This window comes from Pristiophorus japonicus, chromosome 4, assembly GCF_044704955.1.
Source record: "Pristiophorus japonicus isolate sPriJap1 chromosome 4, sPriJap1.hap1, whole genome shotgun sequence".
Taxonomy (NCBI): domain Eukaryota; kingdom Metazoa; phylum Chordata; class Chondrichthyes; family Pristiophoridae; genus Pristiophorus; species Pristiophorus japonicus.
The window spans coordinates 128,725,461-128,753,155 of record NC_091980.1 but is presented as its reverse complement, the minus strand read 5'-3'; the positions used below and the strand labels follow the sequence as shown (position 1 = coordinate 128,753,155).

General features: G+C 46.0%; 1 protein-coding gene and 2 pseudogenes across 1 annotated transcript; all 3 read right to left on the bottom strand.

Annotated features, from left to right (window-relative positions):
• Window positions 1–845: 845 nt before the first annotated feature.
• Window positions 846–2,725, bottom strand: LOC139262519 (ferritin heavy chain A-like; annotated as a pseudogene).
• A 66-nt stretch (window positions 2,726–2,791) lies between these two features.
• On the bottom strand, window positions 2,792–4,942 carry LOC139262518 (ferritin heavy chain A-like; annotated as a pseudogene).
• Window positions 4,943–23,759: 18,817 nt separating this feature from the next.
• Window positions 23,760–25,584, bottom strand: LOC139262187 (ferritin heavy chain B-like). The gene is made up of 4 exons (XM_070877333.1): window positions 25,483–25,584; window positions 24,798–24,944; window positions 24,282–24,407; window positions 23,760–23,915 (listed from the first exon to the last, which is right to left on the bottom strand). The coding sequence occupies exons 1-4, from the start codon at window positions 25,582–25,584 to the stop codon at window positions 23,760–23,762; spliced, it is 531 nt and encodes a 176-aa protein (XP_070733434.1).
• Window positions 25,585–27,695: the final 2,111 nt, after the last annotated feature.

The window sequence follows — 27,695 nt, the reverse complement described above, 5'->3', positions numbered from 1 at the left end:
CCAATGAAGCCGTGACAGCAAACTGATGGCAGCTGTTGCTTTCCTGCTTTACCCAATTGCAGTCACCGGGCTTCAATGCTGAGATATGCCTGGTCTGTACAGCAGGTGCTATTCTACCTACAAAGCTTAATGTCTACAGCAGCGGTGGTGAGTACAGTTACTGAACTCCCTGCAATATTAAGTCGACAAGATCTGCAGCAAATACTGAATACAAACTGCTAATGCCAGGGATAATACACTTAATAGAATGCTAATCCAGGACTTTTCCCCCCACCCCCTACTAGACTGAAATGGTGAAATTCTGATACTGGAAAATGCTGCTGGTACTTAACACATTTTACAGCAACTTGAATTTTCATTTATGTAAGGGCCAAGGGTATGTTCACTCATGAGAACAGGTATGTTTATTCCACTGCCTATGGCCCAAGCTGTGACATTCCCTCAACCAATTTAAGACACTCTCTAAAATGTAACTGACCATGTTGTATCCCTCAGTCAGTATCTCATGGGGCTGTTAATGGTCTGACCACATCCTCCAAACGTTTAGATCTTGCAACATGTATTTGAATAGCAAACTCAGTACATCAAAATACATCAGAGGCAAACCAAATTTGATTAGACTGAATCCCATAACACTGTCGCACAGGTCAGTGTAATTCTGGTTATGTTCATTGAAAGATAAAGCAACCACTCACAGACAAGGAGACAAAACCCAGCCCACTATTAAACAGTTATGTTACATGTCACATCTTAGCTCTTTGTACAAAGTCATAAGCCATCATTCCTAAAAGGAGGAGAGTACTCCTCATTATATAAATACAATAAGCTTGAACCCATCAGTCAGTTTAGTCACTTTCCCCCAGGGTGTGCTTGTCAAACAGGTACTCTCCCAGGCCATTCTCAGGGGCTCCCAGTCTCTTCAGGTTGGTGATGTGATCTCCAAGCTTCTTGATCATCTTCACTTGTTCATCCAAGTAGTGGGTCTCCAGGAAGTCACACAACTGAAAGAGGGAAACTAGTTATGACCAGCAGCAGATATCAGCTTCCCTTGAGAATTTGGATCTTAATCTTCTTGAACTGGAGGATAGTCAAGTGGTGCAATTGAGATTGATGGAATTACTGCATCATTAGATTAACTTACTGCACAATAGGTGCTCAGATCCTGGAATCACTGAAACACATTTACTAGTCACTGACCAAAGTAGGTCAACTTCCCCCATCCCTTCCCACTGCTGCCCAAACAAGAGACACCAAAACAAATCTGTTATGTATGGAGATCTTTTAATTAGGCCCAAGCACAGCAAGGTTGTACAACCTCCAACTTAACCAAAAGCCCACATTAAATTATTAAGAACTGACATGAGCATCAGTGCTCCCAGAGGAGTGTTTGTGCAGATCCAGCAGACTCTGGTTCACATTCTTCTCCATCTGCAGAGCTCTCTGCATCACCTCCAGACCATTGCTCCACTCATCCTGCTCTGGTTTCTGGAAAGAAAGTTGTAACAGTTCACTTTCTAATGTTTGTTTAATCCATTGTAAGTATTAAAGGAAATTGGGGTGCAATCAAAAGTCTACTTTACCATGATCCTAGTTGTTAGAATACAAAATTGCTATCACAACCACTGGAGTTATATTGATAAGGCAAATAGCTCAGATGTATTTAAAGGGAAGCAATGCAAGTGCATGGGGAGAAGAGAATAGAATGCTATGCTGACAGGGAGATATAAAGCAAAATGGGAGGAGGCTCATGGAGTATAAACACCAGCAGAGACCAGCTTGGTTGAAAGTCCTGTATGCTTTAATTGCTTTAGAATGTATTGTGAACAATCAGTCTAAGAGGAGCTAGACAGAAGGCCACTCCTTTATTGAACCAAACCTTGATGTCCGCCAAGACAATTCAACCTCCACGTCGATTCTGAAATTCCATCAGTTTCTCAGCATGCTCATGTTGCTCACGTGACTTGCTCCAGCAAAGTGATGCAGGACAACATCATCCCAGTCAAAGTAGAAGGACTATGGAGAGATCAGAAGAGTATCATATCGCAGACCCATTGTGTACAGCACATAACTTCAAACTCAATATTTTGCTTTCTTACAAAGGTTTCAAAACCTCACGGAATGTGGAACGCCTTAATGGCAGACAAAACATTACAGGGACACCCTCAATCACCCTGAAAAATTGTAACATCCCCACTGACACCTGGGAGTCCCTGGCCAGAGATCGACCCAAGTGGAAGTAGTGCATCCAGGAGGGCGCTGAGTAACTTGAGTCTCATCACCACGAGCATGTAGAAATCAAGCACAGGCAATAACAAAAGCATGCAGCAAACTAGTCCCACCCATCCTATGTTTATTCCACTGCCTATGGCCCAAGCTGTGACATTCCCTCAACCAATTTAAGACACTCTCTAAAATGTAACTGACCATGTTGTATCCCTCAGTCAGTATCTCATGGGGCTGTTAATGGTCTGACCACATCCTCCAAACGTTTAGATCTTGCAACATGTATTTGAATAGCAAACTCAGTACATCAAAATACATCAGAGGCAAACCAAATTTGATTAGACTGAATCCCATAACACTGTCGCACAGGTCAGTGTAATTCTGGTTATGTTCATTGAAAGATAAAGCAACCACTCACAGACAAGGAGACAAAACCCAGCCCACTATTAAACAGTTATGTTACATGTCACATCTTAGCTCTTTGTACAAAGTCATAAGCCATCATTCCTAAAAGGAGGAGAGTACTCCTCATTATATAAATACAATAAGCTTGAACCCATCAGTCAGTTTAGTCACTTTCCCCCAGGGTGTGCTTGTCAAACAGGTACTCTCCCAGGCCATTCTCAGGGGCTCCCAGTCTCTTCAGGTTGGTGATGTGATCTCCAAGCTTCTTGATCATCTTCACTTGTTCATCCAAGTAGTGGGTCTCCAGGAAGTCACACAACTGAAAGAGGGAAACTAGTTATGACCAGCAGCAGATATCAGCTTCCCTTGAGAATTTGGATCTTAATCTTCTTGAACTGGAGGATAGTCAAGTGGTGCAATTGAGATTGATGGAATTACTGCATCATTAGATTAACTTACTGCACAATAGGTGCTCAGATCCTGGAATCACTGAAACACATTTACTAGTCACTGACCAAAGTAGGTCAACTTCCCCCATCCCTTCCCACTGCTGCCCAAACAAGAGACACCAAAACAAATCTGTTATGTATGGAGATCTTTTAATTAGGCCCAAGCACAGCAAGGTTGTACAACCTCCAACTTAACCAAAAGCCCACATTAAATTATTAAGAACTGACATGAGCATCAGTGCTCCCAGAGGAGTGTTTGTGCAGATCCAGCAGACTCTGGTTCACATTCTTCTCCATCTGCAGAGCTCTCTGCATCACCTCCAGACCATTGCTCCACTCATCCTGCTCTGGTTTCTGGAAAGAAAGTTGTAACAGTTCACTTTCTAATGTTTGTTTAATCCATTGTAAGTATTAAAGGAAATTGGGGTGCAATCAAAAGTCTACTTTACCATGATCCTAGTTGTTAGAATACAAAATTGCTATCACAACCACTGGAGTTATATTGATAAGGCAAATAGCTCAGATGTATTTAAAGGGAAGCAATGCAAGTGCATGGGGAGAAGAGAATAGAATGCTATGCTGACAGGGAGATATAAAGCAAAATGGGAGGAGGCTCATGGAGTATAAACACCAGCAGAGACCAGCTTGGTTGAAAGTCCTGTATGCTTTAATTGCTTTAGAATGTATTGTGAACAATCAGTCTAAGAGGAGCTAGACAGAAGGCCACTCCTTTATTGAACCAAACCTTGATGTCCGCCAAGACAATTCAACCTCCACGTCGATTCTGAAATTCCATCAGTTTCTCAGCATGCTCATGTTGCTCACGTGACTTGCTCCAGCAAAGTGATGCAGGACAACATCATCCCAGTCAAAGTAGAAGGACTATGGAGAGATCAGAAGAGTATCATATCGCAGACCCATTGTGTACAGCACATAACTTCAAACTCAATATTTTGCTTTCTTACAAAGGTTTCAAAACCTCACGGAATGTGGAACGCCTTAATGGCAGACAAAACATTACAGGGACACCCTCAATCACCCTGAAAAATTGTAACATCCCCACTGACACCTGGGAGTCCCTGGCCAGAGATCGACCCAAGTGGAAGTAGTGCATCCAGGAGGGCGCTGAGTAACTTGAGTCTCATCACCACGAGCATGTAGAAATCAAGCACAGGCAATAACAAAAGCATGCAGCAAACTAGTCCCACCCATCCTTTCCCTCAACAACTATGTGTCCCACCTGTGACAATCTGTGGTTCTCAATGGACTGTTCTGCCACCCAAGGACTCATTTGGAGAGAGTGGAAGCAAGTCTTCCTCAATTCAGGAGGGACTGCCTTTGATGGACATGGTCTTGGAAACAATCTTTTGAGACCCTTACCAAATGAAAAACCTTAGCCCAGCATCAAAGCCTTGATGTGTGTGATGGGGGAGAGCAAAGACAATGCAGATTTCCACCACCTTTGCAGGAAAGACTTCCCGACTTCCCTCCTAAATGGCGTGATTCTAATTTTATTACATGCCCTCATTGAAAAGGCAAGGTAGAGAAAGTCAATGGAGTGATTGAGAATGAGAATACAAATTCTGAATTCCATGCATTGAGTGCAGAATGTATTCAGAATAAACTGCAACAGGCTCAAGAGTGCTCAGGAATGAAAGTCATTAAGATTAAAGATATGCAGAATAGATAGACTGGATCCAGCACAGAATTTAGTAAATTATCATTAGTCTCCATTGTGAAGTGATCTAAAATGCAAAACTCACCATAGAGAGATAAACATAGGAGGTATAGAGCTCCATGTTGATCTGCTTGTTAACAGCATCCTCACAGTCCTGGTGGTAGTTCTGACACACTTGAGAAGCCATCTAGATTCTTTTTCACAAATCTAAACATTGGGAACATTCTTCCTGCATCTAACCTGTCTAAACCCGTCACAATTTTAAACGTTTCTATGAGGTCCCCTCTCATTCTTCTGAACTCCAGTGAATACAAGCCCAGTTGATCCAGTCTTTCTTGATAGGTCAGTCCCACCATCCCGGGAATCAGTCTGGTGAATCTTCGCTGCACTCCCTCAATAGCAAGAATGTCCTTCCTCAAGTTAGGAGACCAAAACTGTACACAATACTCCAGGTGTGGCCTCACCAAGGCCCTGTACAACTGTAGCAACACCTCCCTGCCCCTGTACTCAAATCCCCTCGCTATGAAGGCCAACATGCCATTTGCTTTCTTAACCGCCTGCTGTACCTGCATGCCAACCTTCAATGACTGATGTACCATGACACCCAGGTCTCGTTGCACCTTCCCTTTTCCTAATCTGTCACCATTCAGATAATAGTCTGTCTCTCTCTTTTTACCACCAAATTCGATAACCTCACATTTATCCACATTATACTTCATCTACCATGCATTTGCCCACTCACCTAACCTATCCAAGTCACTCTGCAGCCTCATAGCATCCTCCTCGCAGCTCACACTGCCACCCAACTTAGTGTCATCTGCAAATTTGGAGATACTACATTTAATCCCCTCGTCTAAATCATTAATGTACAAAGTAATCAGCTAGGGCCCCAGCACAGAACCTTGCGGTACCCCACTAGTCACTGCCTGCCATTCTGAAAAGTACCCATTTACTCCTACTCTTTGCTTCCTGTTTGACAACCAGTTCTCAATCAACGTCAGCACACTACCCCCAATCCCATGTGCTTTAACTTTGCACATTAATCTCTTGTGTGGGACCTTGTCGAAAGCCTTCTGAAAGTCCAAATATACCACATCAACTGGTTCTCCCTTGTCCACTTTACTGGAAACATACTCAAAAAATTTCAGAAGATTTATCAAGCATGATTTCCCTTTCACAAATCCATGTTGACTTGGACCTATCATGTCACCTCTTTCCAAATGGGCTGCTATGACATCCGTAATAATTGATTCCATCATTTTACCCACTACTGAGGTCAGGCTGACCGGTCTATAATTCCCTGTTTTCTCTCTCCCTCCTTTTTTAAAAAGTGGGGTTACATTGGCTACCCTCCACTCGATAGGAACTGATCCAGAGTCAATGGAATGTTGGAAAATGACTGTCAATGCATCCGCTATTTCCAAGGCCACCTCCTTAAGTACTCTGGGATGCAGTCGATCAGGCCCTGGGGATTTATCGGCCTTCAATCCCATCAATTTTTCCAACACAATTTCCCGGCTAATAAAGATTTCCCTCAGTTCCTCCTCCTTACTAGACCCTCTGACCCCTTGTATATCCGGAAGGTTGTTTGTGTCCTCCTTAATGAATACCAAACCAAAGTACTTGTTCAATTGGTCTGCCATTTCTTTGTTCCCCGTTATGACGTCCCCTGATTCTGACTGCAGGGGACCTACATTTGTCTTTACTAACCTTTTTCTCTTTACATATCTATAGAAACTTTTGCAAACCGCCTTAATGTTCCCTGCAAGCTTCTTCTCGTACTCCATTTTCCCTGCCCTAATCAAACCCTTTGTCCTCCTCTGCTGAGTTCTAAATTTGTCCCAGTCCCTGGGTTTGCTGCTATTTCTGGCCAATTTGTATGCCACTTCCTTGGCTTTAATACTATCCCTGATTTCCTTAGATAGCCACGGTTGAGCCACCTTCCCTTTTTTATTTTTACGCCAGACAGGAATGTACAATTGTTGTAATTCATCCATGCGGTCTCTAAATGTCTGCCATTGCCCATCCACAGTCAACCCCTTAAGTATCATTCGCCAATCTATCCTAGCCAATTCATGCCTCATACCTTCAAAGTTACCCTTCTTTAAGTTCTGGACCATTGTCTCTGAATTAACTGTTTCATTCTCCATCCTAATGCAGAATTCCACCATATTATGGTCACTCTTCCCCAAGGGGCCTAGCACAATGAGATTGCTAATTAATCCTCTCTCATTACACAACACCCAGTCTAAGATGGCCTCCCCCCTAGTTGGTTCCTCGACATATTGGTCTCGAAAACCATCCCTTATGCACTCCAGGAAATCCTCCTCCACCGTATTGCTTCCAGTTTGGCTAGCCCAATCTATGTGCATATTAAAGTCACCCATTATAACTGCTGCACCTTTATTGCATGCACCCCTAATTTCCTGTTTAATGCCCTCCCCAACATTACTACTACTGTTTGTAGGTCTGTACACAACTCCCACTAACGTTTTTTGCCCTTTGGTGTTCTGCAGCTCTACCCATATAGATTCCACATCATCCAAGCTAATGTCTTTCCTAACTATTGCATTAATCTCTTTAACCAGCAATGCTACCCCACCTCCTTTTCCTTTTATTCTATCCTTCCTGAATGTTGAATACCCCTGGATGTTGAGTTCCCAGCCCTAATCATCCTGGAGCCACGTCTCCGTAATCCCAATCACATCATATTTGTTAACATCTCTTTGCACAGTTAATTCATCCACCTAATTGCGAATACTCCTTGCATTAAGACACAAAGCCTTTAGGCTTGTTTTTTTAACACCCTTTTTCCTTTTAGAATTTTGCTGTACAGTGGCCCTTTTTGTTCTTTGCCTTGGGTTTCTCTGCCCTCCACTTTTCCTCATCTCCTTTCTGTCTTTTGCTTTTGCCTCCTTTTTGTTTCCCTCTGTCTCCCTGCATTGGTTCCCATCCCCCTGCCATATTAGTTTAACTCCTCCCCAACAGCACTAGCAAACACTCCCCCTAGGACATTGGTTCCGGTCCTGCCCAGGTGCAGACCGTCCGGTTTGTACTGGTCCCACCTCCCCCAGAACCGGTTCCAATGCCCCAGAAATTTGAATCCCTCCCTGCTGCACCACTGCTCAAGCCACGTATTCATCTGCGCTATGCTGCGATTCCTACTCTGACTAGCACGTGGCACTGATATTCCCGAGATTACTACTTTTGAGGTCCTACTTTTTAATTTAGCTCCTAGCTCCTTAAATTCGTTTCGTCGGACCTCATCCCTTTTTTTACCTATGTCGTTGGTACCAATTTGCACCACAACAACTGGCTGTTCTCCCTCCCTTTTTAGAATGTACTGCACCCGCTCCGAGACATCCTTGACCCTTGCACCAGGGAGGCAACATACCATCCTTGAGTCTCGGTTGCAGCCACAGAAACGCCTATCTATTCCTCTCACCATTGAATCCCCTATCACTATCGCACTCCCACTCTTTTTCCTGCCCTCCTGTGCAACAGAGCCAGCCACGGTGCCATGAACTTGGCTGCTGCTGCCCTCCCCTGATGAGTCATCCTCCCCAACAGTACTCAAAGCAGTATATCTGTTTTGCAGGGGGATGATCACAGGGGACCCCTGCACTACCTTCCTTGCACTACTCTTCCTTCTGATCTTCCATTCACTATCTGGCTGTGGACCCTTCTCCTGCGGTAAGACCAACTCGCAACACGTGCTACTCACGTCATTCTTAGCATCGTGGATGCTCCAGAGTGAATCCACCCTCAGCTCCAATTCCGCAACGCGGACCGTCAGAAGCTGGAGGTGAATACACTTCCCGCACACGTACTCGTCAGGGAAGTGTACCTGAGTTCCCACATGGTACAGGAGGAGCATAACACCCGACTGAGCTCTCCTGCCATGACTTAACCCTTAGATACACTTAAATTGGCAACAACAATGTTAAAAGTTACTGACTAATATAAAAAAGAAAAAGAAAAGCTACTCACCAATCACCAGCCAATCACTTACCCCCTAGGCTGTGACGTCACCTTTCTGTTTCTTTCTACTTCTTTTTTGCCTTCTCCCTTGAACATGTATCGAATAAGTTAAACAAAGCATCAGCCAGTGTTCACGGGACTAAAGAAATGTACCAAAGAGTGTCCCAATATGTGCTCGAGTCAGACAAGCTGCTCATCCCACAAGCTTTGGAGAGCAGAGGCACCATTATCGATGCGTTGCTTCAAGAATGTCTAACTCTGTCTGTGCACTGTAATATGATCCGCCACAGGCCAGGCACTGAGAGCGACACTTATGCCCTCAGTTGGCTACAGTTGCCCACAACCGGGGTGGAAACAGCACATCCTACAGACCCACTCACGGTCGTGAGAAGTCCTAAAAAGCAAGGGGTCAACCGTAACAGCCCCCCAGCTTAGGACCTGGACAAGCCAGGATCCCACTTTACCAGTTGCCAAAGGTAAACTGCGAGACGAGACTGTTATATAGGTATACTTGTATATGCTCTGTACAGCCACTAGAGGGCTCATCCTCTGAAGTCCCAAGGGGTCCCATAATCCTTTGGGTGCACAGGTTTTTAAGGAGGCCTCACAGGTTCGAGAGGCATTCTGGAGACCTGAAATAAAAGAATAAGGTCACACTTTACTTAAAGCTCACAGTGTTCAGTCTGACTCTTTCTCCATACATAACAACTGGCGACGAGATACAGATAGCAAACCCAAAGATGCGGAGAACAGTGGGCATCCTGGAGAAATTCTCAGAGGGAGATGATTTAGAAACTTTTGTGGAGCGACTCAACCAATAATTCGTAGCCAACGAGCTAGATGGCAAAGAGAATGCTGCCAAATGAAGGGCGATCCTCCTCACCATCTGTGGGACACCAACATATGGTCTCATCAAAAATCTGCTTACTCCAGCGAAACACACGGAGAAATCGTACGATGATTTGTGCACACTGGTCCGAGAGCATTTGAACCTGAAGGAAAGTGTTCTGATGGCGATGTACCGGTTCGACACCTACAAAAGCTCTGAAGGCCAGGAAGTGGCGATTTATGTCGCCGAGCTAAGACGTCTTGCAGGACATTGTGAATTTGAAGGACATTTGGAGCACATGCTCAGAGACTTTTTCATACTTGGCATTGGCCACGAAACCATACTTCGCAAACTTTTGACTGTAGAGACTCCAACCTTGAGCAAGGCCACAGCGATAGCCCAGGCGTTCATTGCCACCAGTGACAATACTAAGCAAATCTCTCAGCACATGAGTGCTGCTACAAGTACTGTGAACAAAGTGATGTTGTTTTCAAATCGCAATGTACAGGGCATGTCACACATGCTTGCAGCTCCACGTCCGCAGATGTCTCAGAGTCCACCATCAAGGGTGATGAATGTTAGGCCATTAACACCTTGCTGGCGCTGCGGGGGTGATCATTGTTTCCATTCATGCCAATTCATAGGTTACGTTTGCAAGGGCTATGGAACAATGGGACATCTCCAACGTATGTGCAGGAGAGCTGCAAATCCAGTTACTCCTGAAAACCACGATGTTGTAGATGAGGACAGATTCATGGAGGATCACAACGAACAAGAGCCTCAGACCGAGGAGGCAGAGGTAGATGGGGTGCACACATTCACGACAAAGTGCCCCCCCTAATGCTGAATGTTGACTAAATGGACTCCCGGTATCAATGGAGCTGGACACGGGCACGAGCCAGTCCAACATGGGCAAAAAGACTTTCGAAAGATTGTGGTGCAGCAAGGCCTCAAGGCCAGTCTTAATTCCAGTTTGCACGAAACTAAGAACTTACACAAAAGAACTGAGTCCTGTAAACGGCAGTACTACCGTAAAGGTCTCCTATGGTGGAGCGGTGCATAAGCTACCACTGAGGGTGGTACCGGGCGATGGTCCCACGCTGCTCGGCAGGAGCTGGCTGGGAAAGATACGCTGGAACTGGGACAACGTCCGAGCGCTATTGCCCACTGATGACACTTCGTGTGCCCAGGTCTTAAACAAATTTCCTTCGCTATTTGAACCGGGCATCGGGAAATTCCAAGGAGCAAAAGTGCAGATCCACCTAATTTCAGGGGCGCAACCCATCCATCACAAGGCGAGTGCAGTACCGTACATGATGAGAGAAAGGGTAGAGATTGAGCTCAACCGGCTGCAAAGAGAGGGTGTCATTTCACCAATCAAGTTCAATGAGTGGGCCAGTCCTATTGTCCCAGTCCTCAAGGGAGACGGCACCGTCAGAATCTGTGGCAATTACAAAGTAACTATTAATCGTTTCTCCCTGCAGGACTAATACCCACGACCAAAGGCTGACAACCTCTTTGCAACGCTGGCGTGAGGAAAGATGTTCATGAAGCTGGATCTGACTTCAGCCTACATGACGTATTAACTGGAGGAATCATCTAAGGGCCTCACCTGCATCAACACGCACGATGGTCTTTTTATTTTTAACAGATGCCCGTTTGGAATTCGATCAGCGGCGGCGATATTCCAGAGAAACATGGAAAGCATACTGAGGTCGGTCCTGCACACCGTAGTCTTCCAGGAGGACATTTTGGTCACAGATCGGGACACAGTCGAGCATCTGCAGAACCTGAAGGAGGTTCTTAGTCGGCTCAACCGCGTGGGCTCAGGTTAAAACGCTAGAAGTACGTTTTCCTGGCACCTGAAGTGGAGTTCTTGGGAAGGAGGATTGTGGTGGATGGCATCAGGCCCACCAACTCGAAGAAGGGGGCAATCGAGAACGCACTGAGATCACAGAACATGACGGAGCTGCGGTCATTTCTAGGACTCCTTAACTACTTTGGTAACTTCTTTTCGGGTCTCAGCACACTGTTAGAACCAATGCATGTCTTACTGTGAAAAGGGGATGAATGGGCACGTGGCAAAAGCCAAGAAAATGCGTTCGTAAAAGCTAGAAAATGTTTATGCTCAAACAAATTGCTTGTGTTGTATGATCCATGTAACCGTTTGGTACGAGCATGTGATGCATCGTCATATGGCGTTGGGTGTGTATTGCAACAAGCTAATGATTTTGGGAAACTGCAACTGGTTGCTTACACATCCAGGAGTCTGTCTAAGGCTGACAGAGCCTACAGCATGATTGAAAAAGAAGCATTAGCGTGTGTCTATGGGGTAAAGAAAATGCATCAATATCTGTTTGGGCTAAAATTCGAATTGGAAACTGACCATAAGCCACTCATATCCCTGTTTTCCGACAGTAAGGGATAAATACGATTGCATCGGCCTGCGTCCAGAGATGGGTGCTCATGTTGTCCGCATAAAAGTACGCCATCCGCCACAGGCAAGGCAAAGAAAATGGCTCTCAGCAGACTGCCATTGCCCACCACGGGGGGTAGAAATGGCGCGGCCCTCAGATTTAGCCATAGTTATGCTAGCATTTGAGAGTGAGCAATCACCCATCACTGCCTGGCAGATCAAAACCTGCATGAGCCAGGACCCCTTATTGTCCCTAGTCAAAAACTGTGTGCTTCACGGGAGCAGGTCCAGTGTCACTGTAGAAATGCAAGAAGAGATAAAGCCGTTCCAGCGGCGCAAAGGTGAAATGTCTATACAGGCAGACTGCCATCTGTGGAGAAATCATGTAGTGTTTCCCAAGAAGGGTAGAGACACCTGCATCAGTGACCTGCACAGTACCCATCCAGGCATTGTAATGATGAAAGCGATCGACAGATCCTACGTGTGGTGACCCGGTATTGATGCGGACTTAGAGTCCTGCGTGCACAGATGTAATACATGGTCGCAGTTAAGCAATGCACCCAGGGATGCGCCACTAACTTTATGGTCTTGGTCCTCCAAACCGTGGTCTAGGGTACATGTCGACTATGCAGACCCGTTCTTGGCTAAAATGATCCTTGTCGTTGTAGATGCATACTCCAAATGGATTGAATGTGAGATAATGTCGGCTAGCACATCCGCTGACACTACTGAAAGCCTGCGGGCCATGTTTGCCACACACGGCCTGCTCGATGTCCTGGTGAGCGACAACGGACCATGTTTTACCAGTGCTGAGTTCAAAGAATTCATGACCCGCAACGGGATCAAACATGTCACATCTGCCCCGTTTAAACCAATGTCCAATGATCAGGCAGAGAGAGCAGTGCGAACCATCAAACAGGGCTTGATGAGGGTAACGGAAGGCTCATTGCAGACTCGCCTATCCCAAGTCCTGCTTAGCTATCACCAGAGACCCCACTCACTCACTGGGATCCCACCTGCTGTACTGCTCTAGCAAAGAGCACTTAAGACATGGCTCTCGTTAGTTCACCCTGATCTACATGAACAGGCAGAGAGCAGGCGGCTTCAACAAAGTGCATACCATGATAGGGCCAATGTGTCAAGCAAAATTGAAATCAATGGTCCTGTATTTGTATTGAATTATGGACAAGATCCCAAGTGGCTTCCCGGCACTGTTGTGGCCAAAGAGGGGAGCAGGGTGTTTCGGGTCAAACTTTCAAATGGACTCATTCACCGGAAACACTTGGACCAAATCAAACTCAGATTCACGGACTATCCTGAGCAACCAACTTTGGACCCAACCTTCTTTTACCCCCCAACATTCACACCAATGGCAACCAGCACCACGGTTGACCATGAAGCAGAACCCATCATCCTCAGCAGCCCAGCAGGACACACCACACCAGACAGCCCAGCAAGGCCAGCTGCACGGCCCAACAATTGATTCTCTAATACCAATGTTGTAGGAGGTAGGCACCTTTAGAGTATACCAGAATACTAGGCATTAGGCACCTGCTAGATATATCTAAACGCATATAAGTTTAAAGTGGCCACACATAAAATGGCTGCCCAGGCATGATGGGAAATCAGGTAGTCAAGCTGTGAACTGTTGAATGTTCAATGACCGAGCAATAACCCTGTGAGGCCCACTATAGGAATGCCTTGGATGCAGGATAAGAATAATGAGGAGAGAACCCATCTCCCGTATTCAAGGCCATAAACCAATTAATTCCCCAGGAAGAAAGAGATAAGAGAACCCATCTCCTGTAAACAAGGTTATAAGCCAATTATTTCTCCAAGAAGAAAGAACTAGTGAGAGAACCTATATCAATCAGCCCAAGCTGACAAGAGACGAACACATGGTTCCTGAGACATAAGGGGAATTCTATTGGGTTAAAAGAACCTATATGTAATCTATAATCGTTGTGATTGGCTTGTGTCCAGCCGTGATGGGCTGTGTAACTGTAGTAAACTGTTTGTAACTGTTGTGAAACATATAAAAGTGAATGTAACCCTTTGTTCTGTGGAGAGAAGCCTGGACTCAGTTTTGTGATTTCCTCCCCGCTAAGCGTAATAAAGGCCGCATCAGCATTGGAACCAACTCTGAGTGTTGAGTGATTCTTCTGAGAAAACACTAACGCTAACACCAACTTTCACACCGAGATGATCAACCAGGGCAAGAAGAGCCCCAGATCGACTCACATTGTAAATAGTGTCATGTATCTTACATTATTATATATAACTGTATCCTAACATGCTATACATGACTGTAATAAGATATGACCTGTAACCACCAGCATACCTTACCACCAGGGGTGCACTTGCAAGAGACAGGTATATAAGACAGGTCTCACGCAAGTGCAGCATGCCAGAGCTGTGAAATAAAGGTGCAGGTCCAGAGTGACCTTGACTTCACTACATGCCTCGTGTGAATCTGGACTGAGGGGAGAGGACTTTACAGTGGCGACGAGTTACGGGATTACAGAATCCACAGAATGGCGAACAACGGATCAGATGAAAAGTACAATGCGGGAGACAATTGGGAGGACTTTATAGAAAGGCTCCAGCAAAGCTTTGTAACCAAAGACTGGTTAGGCGACGATAAGGCAGACAAGAGAAGAGCCCATCTCTTGACCAGCTGTGGCTCAAAAACATACGCTTTAATGAAGGATCTGCTGGCACCCGAGAAACCAGCAAGCAAGTCGTTTGAAGAATTGAGCACACTGGTAAGAGACCACCTGAAGCCAGCGAGCAGTCTACACATGGCCAGACACATGTTCTACAACTACTGTGTGGGCCAGAGCATACCCGACTTCATGGCGGAACTTCGGAGGTTGGCTAGTTTATGTGAGTTCTCCGATGAACTGAGGAGAGAAATGCTGAGAGACTTTTTCTTTGAAGGAATAGGCCACGCAGGCATATTCCGAAAGCTCATAGAGACCAAGAACCTGACCTTAGAGGCAGCAGCACTGGTTGCACAGACATTCTTGGTGGGGGAAGAAGAAACGAGGTTGATTTACAATGCAGGTACGACAACTAACGAAATATCGGAACAAGAAGTTCACAGCACTAAACAAGCTGCTACCCCCACACACAGACAAAACCAGGAGAACAGGCTCTCGACAGCAGGCAGTGGCGCCAGAAGCCATCAAGGGCCACAGGAACGGCCGTTCACACCTCATCAACCCACAATGCGAGCAATCAACTACAAACTGAGAGAAGCTCAAGAGAGATCAGCCAGATGCAGCTCAATCTTTGGGAACACTTTGAACAATGGAACCAGTCTGTGCTGGAGGTGTGGGGGTGAGCACTCGTCAAGGGGATATCGATTTCAGCAGGCTGTTTGCAGGAAGTGTGAATATACAGGACATTTGGCCCGCATGTGCAAAAAAATGGCAGCTCGGCTAGTGTACGAATCGGATGGGTCGGAAAGCGGACCAGAAGACGGTGGGGACAGTAGCCGGGACACCGATGCACAGCAGGTCAACACGATCAATGGCCGCTGCTCCTACAACAGGATGCCTCCTATAATGATGAGGGTCCTACTCAACAGGATACCTGTCAACATGGAGCTGGATACGAGAGCGAGTCAATCTCTCATGGGCACTCAACAATTTGAACTGTGGCCACATAAAAGAGACAGACCAAAACTCACAAGGGTCGACACCAAACTAAGGACCGACACCAAAGAAATCATACCAGTCCTCGGCAGCGCCATGCTCTCTGTCACACACAAAGGGACAGTGAACCGACTTCCCCTGTGGATTGTCGCTGGAGACCCCCCAGCACTGCTGGGGAGAAGCTGTCTGGCAAAACTAAACTGGAAATGGGATGATGTCCATGTCATGTCATTAGAGGAACGGACCTCCTGCTCACCAGTTATGAAGCAATTTGAACATCTCTTTCAGCCAGGTGTGAGCACTTTCAAAGGGGCCAAAGTCAAAATCTACATCAAACAGGATGCTCGACCGGTCCATCACAAGGTCAGAGCGATAACCTATGTGATGAGGGAAAAGATTGAACACGAACTGGACAAGCTTCTGCGGGAAGGCATTATATCACCTGTGGAATTTAGCAACCGGGCAAGTCCCATCATCCCAGTCATGAAGCCTGATGGATTCATACGAATCTATAGGGACTACAAATCTACCATAAACAGAGTCTCCCTACAGGACCAGTACCCGCTGCCCAGAGTGGAGGACTTATTTGCCACATTGGCTGGAGGTAAATTTTTCTCAACACTAGACCTCACATCTGCGTATATGATACAAGAATTGACCGAGGAATCCAAGCTACTCATCACCATCACCACACATCAAGTCCTTTTCATGTACAATCGATGCCCATTCGGCATCAGGTCGGCAGCTGCCATATTCCAGCGCAACATGGAGAGTTTGCTCAAGTCCATCCCGGGGACGGTTGTATTTCAAGACGACATACTTATCATGGGCAGGGACACCGACTCCCATCTCCGTAATTTGGAGGAAGTACGAAAGCGATTGGATCTGGTAGGCCTACGAGTCAAAAAATCCAAATGTCTGCTTCTTGCACCCGAGGTTGAATTTTTGGGCAGAAGGATTGCCGCTGATGGAATCCGCCCAACAGAGTCCAAACAGAAGCAATTCGCCTGGCACCCAGGCCCCAGAATGTCTCAGAACTGCGTGCCTTTCTCGGGCTACTCAATTACTTTGGGAACTTTATGCAGAACGTAAGCACGCTGCTGGAGCCTCTCCACGTGCTACTCAGGAAGGGCTGCGATTGGTTTTGGGGGGATGCCCAGGAACGCGCCTTCAATAAGGCACGCAACCTTCTGTGCTCCAACAGTGTTTTGACTTTATTTGATCCAGGTAAAAAGCTAGTTCTCACATGTGAAGCATCAGCGTTTGGGGTCGGGTGCGTTTTGCAACATGTCAATAGTGCGGGTAAATTACAACCCATAGCTTATGCCTCCAGGTCACTTTTGCTGGCGGAGCGTGGGTACGGAATAGTAGAGAAGGAGGCGCTCGCGTGCGTGTACGGTGTCAAAAAGATGCACCAATACCTTTTCGGGGTCAAGTTCGCGTGAGAATCCGACCACAAGCCCCTCACGTCCCTCCTATCTGAGAGCAAGGCAATAAACGGCAACGCCTCTGCACGAATTCAACAGTGGGCACTCATGCTGGCGTCCTACGACTATACCATAAGGCACAGACCAGGCACAGACAACTGTGCCGACGCACTCAGCAGGCTACCCCTGGCGACCATGGAAGGGTCTGACGAACAGGACTGTGAGATAGTCATGGCAATCAATGTCTTTGAGTCCACAGCTTCGCCCATGACGGCTCGCCAAATCAGAGCCTGGACGGCTAGCGACCCCACGTTATCCTTAGTAAAAAGATGTGTCCTAACCGGTGACTGGGCAGAGGCTCGCGATGCCTGCCCCGAGGAATGAAAACCCTTTCACAGGCGCATGCATGAGCTATCACGACAAGCAGACTGCCTGATGTGGGACAGATGAGTAGTCATGCCTCTACGAGGCAGAGAGGCATTTGTCTGGGAGCTCCACCGCAAGCACCCGGGGATCGTTCTCATGAAGGCATAGCCAGATCCCACGTCTGGTGGCCTGGTATTTGCACGGACTTGGAGCTCTGCGTCCGAAGGTGCACCATTTGTGCCCAACTCAGCAATGCCCCCAGGGAGGCTCCACTGAGCCCCTGGCCCTGGCCTACCAAACCGTGGTCACGGGTGCACGTAGACTATGCGGGCCCATTCATGGGCAAAATGTTCCTCGTAGTTGTAGATGCATTTTCAAAGTGGATCGAATGCACTTTTTAAACTCGAGCACAACCTCCACCACTGTGGAGAGCTTCGCAACCATGTTTGCAACGCACGGAATCCCTGACATATTAGTCAGTGACAATGGTCCGTGCTTCACCAGCGCAGAATTCCAACACTTTATAATTGACCATGGCATAAATCACGTCAAGACGGCACTGTTGAAGCTGGCCTCCAACGGCCAGGCGGAGAGAGCAGTGCAAATCATTAAACAAGGCATGCTTAAAATCCAAGGTCCCACGCTGCAGGGTTGCCTGTCGCAACTGCTGCTGGCATACAGATCTCGTCTGCACTCATTGACTGGGTACCCCCCACGCAACTGTTGATGAAGAGGACTTTAAAAACAAGGCTCTCATTAATCCTCCCAGACATGCACGAAATCGTTGTGGCAAAGCGCCGTAAGCTGACTGAGTACCTTGGCAGAAATTCGAGGGGGAGATGGAATGAGATAGGGGACAAAGTGTTTGTACTAAGCTATGGCAGGGGTCCCAAATGGCTTGCAGGGACAGTAACTGGCAAGGAAGGAAACAGGCTACTGGTAGTACAAATGGACAATGGCAAAACCTGCCGGAGGCATGTAGACCAAGTCAAAAGCAGATTTACCAACAACACTGCGGAACCAAAGGGAGACTACAATGTGGAACTCGCACCACACCTGGTGGACAGACAGAGGGAATAACCTGAGGAAAGGGCAATCCCAACAGACTCCCAGGTGAGTCAACAACAATCACACCAAACAATCGAAACAGACAGCCCAGGCGAGATACAAGCAACCACACCCAAAGAAAAACAGACACCAAGGCAAACAACTGAACCACAACTCAGACGCTCCACGCGAGAGCGTAAACCACCTGAGAGAACCTATAAAGACAATAAGTCCTTAGGGGAGGGTGATGTCATGTATCTTACATTATTATATATAACTGTATCCTAACATGCTATACATGACTGTAATAAGATATGACCTGTAACCACCAGCAAACCTTACCACCAGGGGTGCACTTGCAAGAGACAGGTATATAAGGACAGGTCTCAGGCAAGCGCAGCATGCCAGGGCTGTGAAATAAAGGTGCAGGTCCAGAGTGACCTTGACTTCACTACATGCCTCGTATGAATCTGTACTGAGGGGACAATTCTTTACAAATAGTTACACTGTTGACTTTGGGGGGAGTGTTGTTATATATATATGTGTATATGCACTGTACAGCCACCAGAAGGCTCATCCTCTGGAGTCCCAAGGGATCCCATAATCCCTTCGGAGCACAGGTATTTAAGGAGGCCTCACAGATTGGGGAGGCACTCTGGAGACCTACAATAAAAGACTAAGGTCACACTTTACTTTAAGCTCACAGTGTTCAGTCTGACTCTTTCTCCAAACATAACAGAGAAGAAAGACCCATCCCAACGTTGCAAAGTAAGGCAGGGTTGCTACACACAGTCGGTGGTCCGGGGCCCCCATCCTGCGGCCTAAGTTCCACGGGGAGCACTAGGCCCCCCGCCATTACCAAAAGTCTCAAGGCCATTGCGGCCATCCTGGGCTTGCCAGACCTCAGGGACAATAGCTTGTAGGAGGCAGCCCAAATCACTAAACCTAGCACCACGCGTGTCACGGTAGACTCCCTATGGACACGGCTAGCCTGGGTGCAACGCAGTCACCAGACAGAATCACTCAGAATCGAGCCTTCTGTATGCCACCAGCAGAGAATGCACCATAATTGCACGGCCCCTCCACACGACATCAGATTAAGTGATGTAGACCATGTTCAGTGCCCCAGTTGGGCTGCTAGCACCATTATAGGCAAGTGGGGGAATGGAGTGGATGTGATGAAAACGGAGTATTTGATTATGAAACCACGTACTGCGCTAATGAGTAAAGCATTTGGACAAGCCCAAACTGTGAACTACAGATAACCAGGAACCATTGTGAAAGAACCTGGCCCCCAGCGACCCACCAACACCATCAACTTCACTGTCGGATGAACCCACCACGTCAGGACTTCAACCCAGGTGATCGACCCGGGTACGTGGGGCACCAGATCATCTCAACTTGCAAATAACTTGCACATAAGACTTTGGGGGGAGTGATGTTATGTATGTATGTAAACCTTACCAAAATGTAAGACTTGCCATGAGGGAGCACACCTATGGGAGACCTAAGAGTCACCTGTGCACCCTGGGGCAAGCAGTTATAAAAGGGGATCCACCATGCTGCATCCTCACTCTGGAGCCTGAATAAAGAGACCAAGATCACAACAGTTTCAGCTTACAATGCAGTCCTGTGGATCTATTCTGAACATGACATTTATGATAGGATGGAAGGCCGGAGTGATTAAATGGCGAAAGGTAATATAAAGCAAAAGGAGATGGTAATGGGACAAGTAAAGGAACAAAAGATGGGTCTAGAAGAGGTGTAAATGGGTGCAGCAGAATCATCAACAGCTGTCATCCGAAAAAGATATGGACAGAGGTTTTGGTCTGAAATTGTTGAACTCGATGCTGAGTCCAGAAGGCTATAACGTGCCTAATAGAAAGCTGAGGAGCTTATGTTGAGCTTTGTTGGAACAGTGTAAGAGGCCGATGACGCAGAGGTCAGAGTGGGAGGGGAGTGGAGAATTAAAGTGATAGATGACCGGAAGTTTGCAGACTGAACAGAGGTGTTTTGCAAAGTGGTCACCCAATCTACATTTGGTCTCCCCAATGCCTCCTATCAACAAGGGCAGACATCGACGACGAGGTCCAATGCTACCTTCAGTGCAGCTTTCGGTCGCCTGAGGAAGAGAGTGTTTCAAGACCAGGACCTCAAATCCGGCACCAAGCTCATTGTCTACAGAGCAGTGGTAATACCTGCCCTCCTATATGGCTCAGAGACATATGTACAGCAGGCACCTCAAAACTCTGGAGAAGTACCACCACCATTGAATACGCGAGATCCTGCAAATCCACTGGGAGGATAGGAGCACCAACATCAGTGTTCTCGCTCAGCCCTACATCCCCAGCATCGAAGCATTGACCACAGTCGATCAGCTCCGCTGGACGGGCCACATTGTCTGCATGACTGACACATGACATCCAAAACAAGATTACACAATTTAGAGGAGACCACATTGTGAGCAGCAAATACAGTATACTAAATTGCAAGAAGTACAAGTAAATCACTGGTTAACCGGTTAACCTGTTTGATGCTCTGAGCAGTAGGAAAGGAGGAGGTAAATGGGCAGGTGTTGCATCTCCAGCACTTTCACGGGAATGTGCTGTAGGAAAGGGAGTGAGTGCTGTGGTTGATCAGAGTGTCACGGATGGAGAGGTCCCTTCGGAATGCTGAAAGGCAAGGGAAAGGGAAGAGGTGTTTGCTAGTAGGATCGCTCTGAAGGTGGCAGAAATGGCGGAGGATGATCCGTTGAACATGGAGGCTGGTGGTGTGGAAGGTGAGGACAAGGGGAACTGTATCATGTTCTGCGAGTGAGGGAAAGGGCTTAGAGCAGAACTGTGGGAAATGGAACGCACATGATCAAGGGCCATGTCAATCATGGAGAGGATATGGGGCTGAAATCTCAGCTCAGGGTCAAATGGCCAGGTAGAGGGATGGAGTCGCTGGCTAGGGAATGCAGTTTGTGGTGGTGAAGTAAATTTTAAAAATAAGTGCCTGATTCATATTGGTAAGACTTTTGTTCAATTGATTTAAGCTGAGCTGATCGCACCCTACAAATGTTACAGAGTCGTGCAAGACCTTAACCTATTGTGACACCATATTCTAGAATGACAACACTCACTGAACCATGGGACATTAGGAGGTTAAATATACGAGTGTAAGAGACAAGATGGGTACATACTCAACATGGATATTTTCTCTTTCCTTGTTTTGGCCTCATTGGCCTATGTGGAAGAACATGAGACGGAAGCAGCTGAGATGACTTCTGTAAAGATAAAGCAGTTAATGAGCTCACACTGAGTGTCAAGTAAATGGAGGGTGCAGATGATGTCAGAGGTAGTGGTTAGCACTGGAGAAAGGCAGTTTGGATTTGTTCTTAGAATCATTGAAATTTACAGCACGGAAGGGGGCCATTTTGGCCCATTGTGTCTGCGCCGGCCGAACAAGAGCTATTCAGCCTAATCCCACTTTCCAGCTCTTGGTCCATAGCCCTGTAGGTTACGGCACTTTAAAGTGCACATCCAAGTCTTTTTTAAATGTGGTGAGGCTTTCTGCCTCTGCCACCCTTTCAGGCAGTGAGTTCCTGGCCCCCATCATCCTCTGGGTGAAGAAATTTCCACTCATATCTCCTCTAAACCTCCCACCAATTACTTTAAATCTATGTCCTCCTGGTTGTTGACCCCTCTGCCAAGGGAAACAGGTCCTTCCTATCCACCCTATCTCGGCCCCTCATAATTTTATACACTTCAATCAGGTCTCGCCGCAGCCTCCTCTGATCCAGAGAAAACAGACCCAGCATCTCCAATCTATCCTCATAGCCAATATTCTCCAGCATTCTTGTAAATCTCCTCTGCATCCTTTCCAGTGCAATCACATCTTTCCTGTAATGTGGTGATCAGATTTGCACACAGTACTTAAGCTGCGGCCTAACCAGTGTTTTGTACAGTTCAAGCATAACCTCCTTGCTCTTGTATTCCATGCCTTGACTATTAAAGGTAAATATTCCATATGCCTTCTGAAACACCTTATCTACCTGGTCTGTAGCCAGAGAGAACTGGAAAATTATCTTACCCAGGATGAGCTTTAAATAATAGTATTTGTCCATGGAGAGGGAAAGATGGACCCCCTTGAGGGGATTGTGCCGAATCTGGCCGTGGACAGCAGACTAAAATCCAGGCTGCATCTTTGAACAGAACGGGAATATTTTTGACTTTTATTTTTTAAATTGATGCAAGAGTTTGGAAATTATGAATGAGAAGCCTCTTAAATTTAGGTTTCACACTAATTTCCATGAGGTATGTTTAAACTGGTGGTGATATCCACAACGTGACTCGCCACTGACTGGCTGTGGGCACATTCCTCCATCACTGCAGCCCTTCATTGCTTGTCCCTCCCTGTATTGTGAATGAATACATTTGGAAGGGGAATTATAAATTGAGCTTCCATACATACATACCTTTGCATTTATTTTGAGTGGGGTTGATTGCTCCAACTATAGGAAACAGTGTTACAAATCCACCTGTGTACATTCATCCAACTCCAGATTGTCCCATTGCAAACACTCCGATGGAAGAACATTTGTGTGTGTAAATTGGCCACTAAAAAAAAAAAGAAAACATTGCCTGAACAGCAAAAGAACTTCAATGACTATAAAGTGCTTTGGGCTGTCCTGAATGAAATGCATCAAATCAAGGCAAAATTTGATCAACCTTGGCTCAGTCGCTCACACACTTGTCTCTGCAGTTGACAGTCAACTATGATCTTATCGAATGGCAGAACAGGCTAAAAGGTGCCATTGGATGTGCTCCTACTTCTGTTTTTTGGTATCAGCATGGAGTGGGGTGAACATTGACCCAATATATTTTGCGATACATACATAAACAGTTAACCATTAGCACAGTTCTGAGCTCAGAGCGAGGAACACATGTCTGAGTATCCAACTCAACACATGAATATACACCAGAGGAAAAATACATTTCATAGATTAATTCCTATTAAAAAAAACTGTTACAAGAACTGCATTGAGTTGTGTGTGATGTAAATCATATTATGTCAATTGAAAAATAAGCAACCACTCAAACACACAAGATGACAAAATCCAGTCCAATGGTGAACATTTTATTTACAGTTATGTTAAATTTCACAAAGAACAAAAAAAGGTCAAATAGCTCTTTGTATGAAGTCATAAGCCCCAATTGCCTACAGGACAGGGCTCTAAATTATATAAATACAAGTACTATATAAATACAAGTACTAAACAAATCCCGTCAGTCAGTTTAGTCACTCTCCCCCAGGGTGTGCTTGTCAAACAGGTACTCTCCCAGGCCATTCTCAGGGGCTCCCAGTCTCTTCAGGTTGGTGATGTGATCTCCAAGCTTCTTGATCATCTTTACTTGTTCATCCAAGTAGTGGGTCTCCAGGAAGTCACACAACTGAAAGAGGGAAACTAGTTATGTCCAGCAGTAGATATCAAGCAATGTCAGCTTCCCCTTCAGGAGTTTGGAACAGGGGGATAGTCAAGTGGTACAATTGAGATTGATGGAATTACTGCAATAGATTAAATTTACTGCACAATAGATAGGTGCTCAGTTCCTGGGATCACTGGGACACATTTACTAGTCATGGTCCACAGTAGGCCAACCTTCCCCCATCCTGTCCCACTGCTCACCAAACAAAAAAAAGAGGGAGACCTACACAAAGCTATTATGCATCGAGATCTTTTAATTAGGCCCAATGACAGTCAGGTTCCACAGCCTCCAATTTACCTAAAAGCCCATATTAAATCATTAACAACTTACATGAGGGTCAATGCTCCCAGTGGAGAGTTTGTGCAGATCCAGCAGACTCTGGTTCACATTCTTCTCCATCTGCAGAGCTCTCTGCATCACCTCCAGACCATTGCTCCACTCATCCTGCTCTGGTTTCTGGAGAGAAAATTTCACAGTTGATGATACAATCATTAGAAAGTATTGAAGGAAATTAGGAGTCCAACCAAAATTCTACTTTAATATGTGAACATATGTTAGAATTTAAAATTTGCCATTATGCGATCACAACAACTGGAGCCATATTGATAAGGCAAATAGCGATGTATTTAAGGGCAAGTGCATGGGGAGAAAGGAATAGAACAATATGCTGATGGGGTGAGATGACCCAAGGTGGGAGGAGGCTCATGTAGAGTTATAAACACCAGCAAAGGCCAATTTGGCTGAATGGCCTGTGTGCTGTAAATTGGAACCAATTGCTTTTGCATGTTTGGGAACATTCAGTCTAGGAAGAGCCATACAGAAAGCCACTCATTTATTAAATCCAACCTTGATGTCCGCCAAGATGATCCGGCCTCCACGCCGATTCTGGAATTCCATCAGTTTCTCAGCATGCTCACGTTCCTCATGTGACTGCTCCTTGAAGAACTCAGCATAGTGACGCAGGGCAACATCATCCCGGTCAAAGTAGAAGGACTGTGGAGAGATCAGAGAAGTATTTGTGTGTTATAGCACAGGCCTATCATCATGTGTACTGTACATAAATTCAATCTCAAAATGTTGCTTCCCCCCCCGCCCCAAGGTTTCAAAGGCTCACTGAACTTGTATGTATATTGTTATGGAAACAATATTTTTATACCCTTACCCAATAATAAAGCTTGGCCCAGCATCAAAGCCTTTTTTTGAGTGGTGTGGGAGGATGGGAAAGAAAGTGTTCCAGATTTCCACCACCCTTACAGGAAATAATACTTCTGAACTTCCTTCCTGAATGTCCAAGTTTTAATTTTAAAGATGACATCCTCCAATAAAAAAAAAGCAAGGTAGAAAAAGTCCATGGAGTGATTTATAATAAAATGTATTCCAAATAAACTTAACCACAAGCTCAAAAGAGCCCAGGAAAGTGAGTCATTAAGATTCAAGATACTCAGAATAGGTGGGCTGGATGCAGCACAGAATGTAATAAATTCACATTACATAGTCTCCATTGTGAAGTGGTCAAATGTACAACACTCACCATAGAGAGATAAACATAGGAGGAATAGAGCTCCATGTTGATCTGCTTGTTGACAGCATCCTCACAATCCTGGTGGTAGTTCTGATGCACTTGCGAAGCCATCTTGATTCTTTAATACAAATCTAAACTTTGTTGAAATAACAAACTCAGATGTAACTTACCTTAAAAGCCTGTATTTATGCTTTGGTATAATCCAGGGTGTGGCAGTCTAGATCATGAGTGACAGCCCTCAATACCCAATCAGAAGTTGCAGACTCTCAGAGCACCAATCAGCTAAAGGAGGAGGGGAGATGGACTCCCAGAGCCAGTCAGATCTATGAAGAACGAGCATCATTGGCTGACAACTCAAATTGTCCTAACTTTCCTCAACTCTTTTGGGTGGGAACAAAATAAACGTTAGATCAAGTGCCCCCCGATCTGGGGGACACTCCAGACACTTAACTGTCCCTTTTTTTTAATAAATGTTTTTTTTTGTGGGGGGGTTTTTTGTGATTTTTTTGGGGCCTAACTTTCCTCAAACAGAGTTCAGATATCCAGAAGCACAGGTTTAAATGAATCCCGTACTCTTTAGGCAAATCAATTGTGAAAAATTTAAACCATAAGTGCCCCCTTTATAAAGGGGAATGAACAATAAGTTCAAATGTGACAAAAGTTACATAAAAACTTTTCAAATTATAATTTAGTTCTCTGTATCCACCCAGCACTCCAATCCCTCTGGTTCCCACCTGTCACGGAAAGCCTCCAACATACCAGCAGACAACGCTCCTGGGACACCCGGGGCACGGACATAGCTGCGAAAGAGAGGCAGGCAGATGGAGAAAACACCCCATTGACTGTGCTCTGCCTGGACCAGGTAATGGCTACCTTGAAAGGTTAATTGAATCCTCTGTTGTTTGTGAGTCAGTGTCTTTTTAATAGTTCTGGATGCTTCAGTGCGTGTATGAGGATCGCCATCGTTCATTGGGTTGGTCATGTGCAGGTATCTGTGGGTTTGTTGTAACATCTAAACATAGTGGTTGTGGGCCCAATTTTGGCAATGATTTGCATCAATTTTTTTGGAATCAGTTGTTTTTTCTGGCGTAAGTTAAAAAATGCCATTTTCCCCCCAAAATTTGCTCCAGAGTAAGTCAGTTAGGTGCGATTTATTTTAGTTCAGTTTTTTTTTCCAAAAGGTGGCGTTCCCAGATACTTACACCAGTTTTGGCCATTTATTCCACTTTGGCCAGCAAAAACGTACTCCAAATCGACTTAGGTCAGCATATGTGGCCAGCTCTGAAAAACATTGCGGGCAGTTAAGGAATCAGCGCAGGTAAGTACATTTAAAGCACCAAGACTTACAAAGCACTAAACAAATCACAAAAAGTAACAAGCAATCAATCAACAACAAATTTTTATGCCTTTATGCCAGAATCAAGTTTTTTTTTTAAAGTTCATCCCACCCATCTAAACACTATTTCTCCCCCTCCGCCCCCCCATCAAAACACTCTTCCTCCCCATTTGCCCCCCCATCTAAAGACTCTTTCTCCCCCTCCGCCCCCCCCATCAAAACACTCTTTCTCCGCCCCCCCGCAAACATTCTTTCTCCCCCCCAAAAAAAACTCTCCACTCCACACCCCCCGCCACCAATCAAAACTCTCAAGCACAACCATCAATAAATAAAAAATAAAACTGAAGTCCTACCTCGCCTGCGAACAAAGCGGGCCGGCCGGCCGCTGTGGGAGGCCACTCGGCCGGGGATAGGGTGCGACGAGATCAAGGCGTCCCTTTGGCCGGGGATAGGGGCTGCGAACATCAGGTCCAGCTCATAGCCCACAGGAAATGCTGGGAGGGCAGGAGCATGCGCGCAGACTTCACTGCGCATGCGCGCAGCTGCCGACAATGCTTTCTGCGCTGGCCTGTTGCTTCGCCCCCCAATGCACAATGCATGCCACACTGGCACTCTGAGGATTCGGACGAGCGACCAGGATGGGATGACTTTTTTCCGGCGCCGTTTCCAGTGTGCAAAGTTGCCGCACTTAAGGTAAGTGTGCCAAAAAAAGGGTTGGGCAAAATTGAGCCCTATATTACTGGACTAGTAATCCAGAGACCTGGACTAATGATCCAGAGACATGAATAAATGTCCCACCACAGCAGCTGCGAATTTTAATTCAGTTAATTAAATAAAAATCTAGAATAAAAGCTGGTATCAGTAATGTTGACCAGGGAGCTATCGG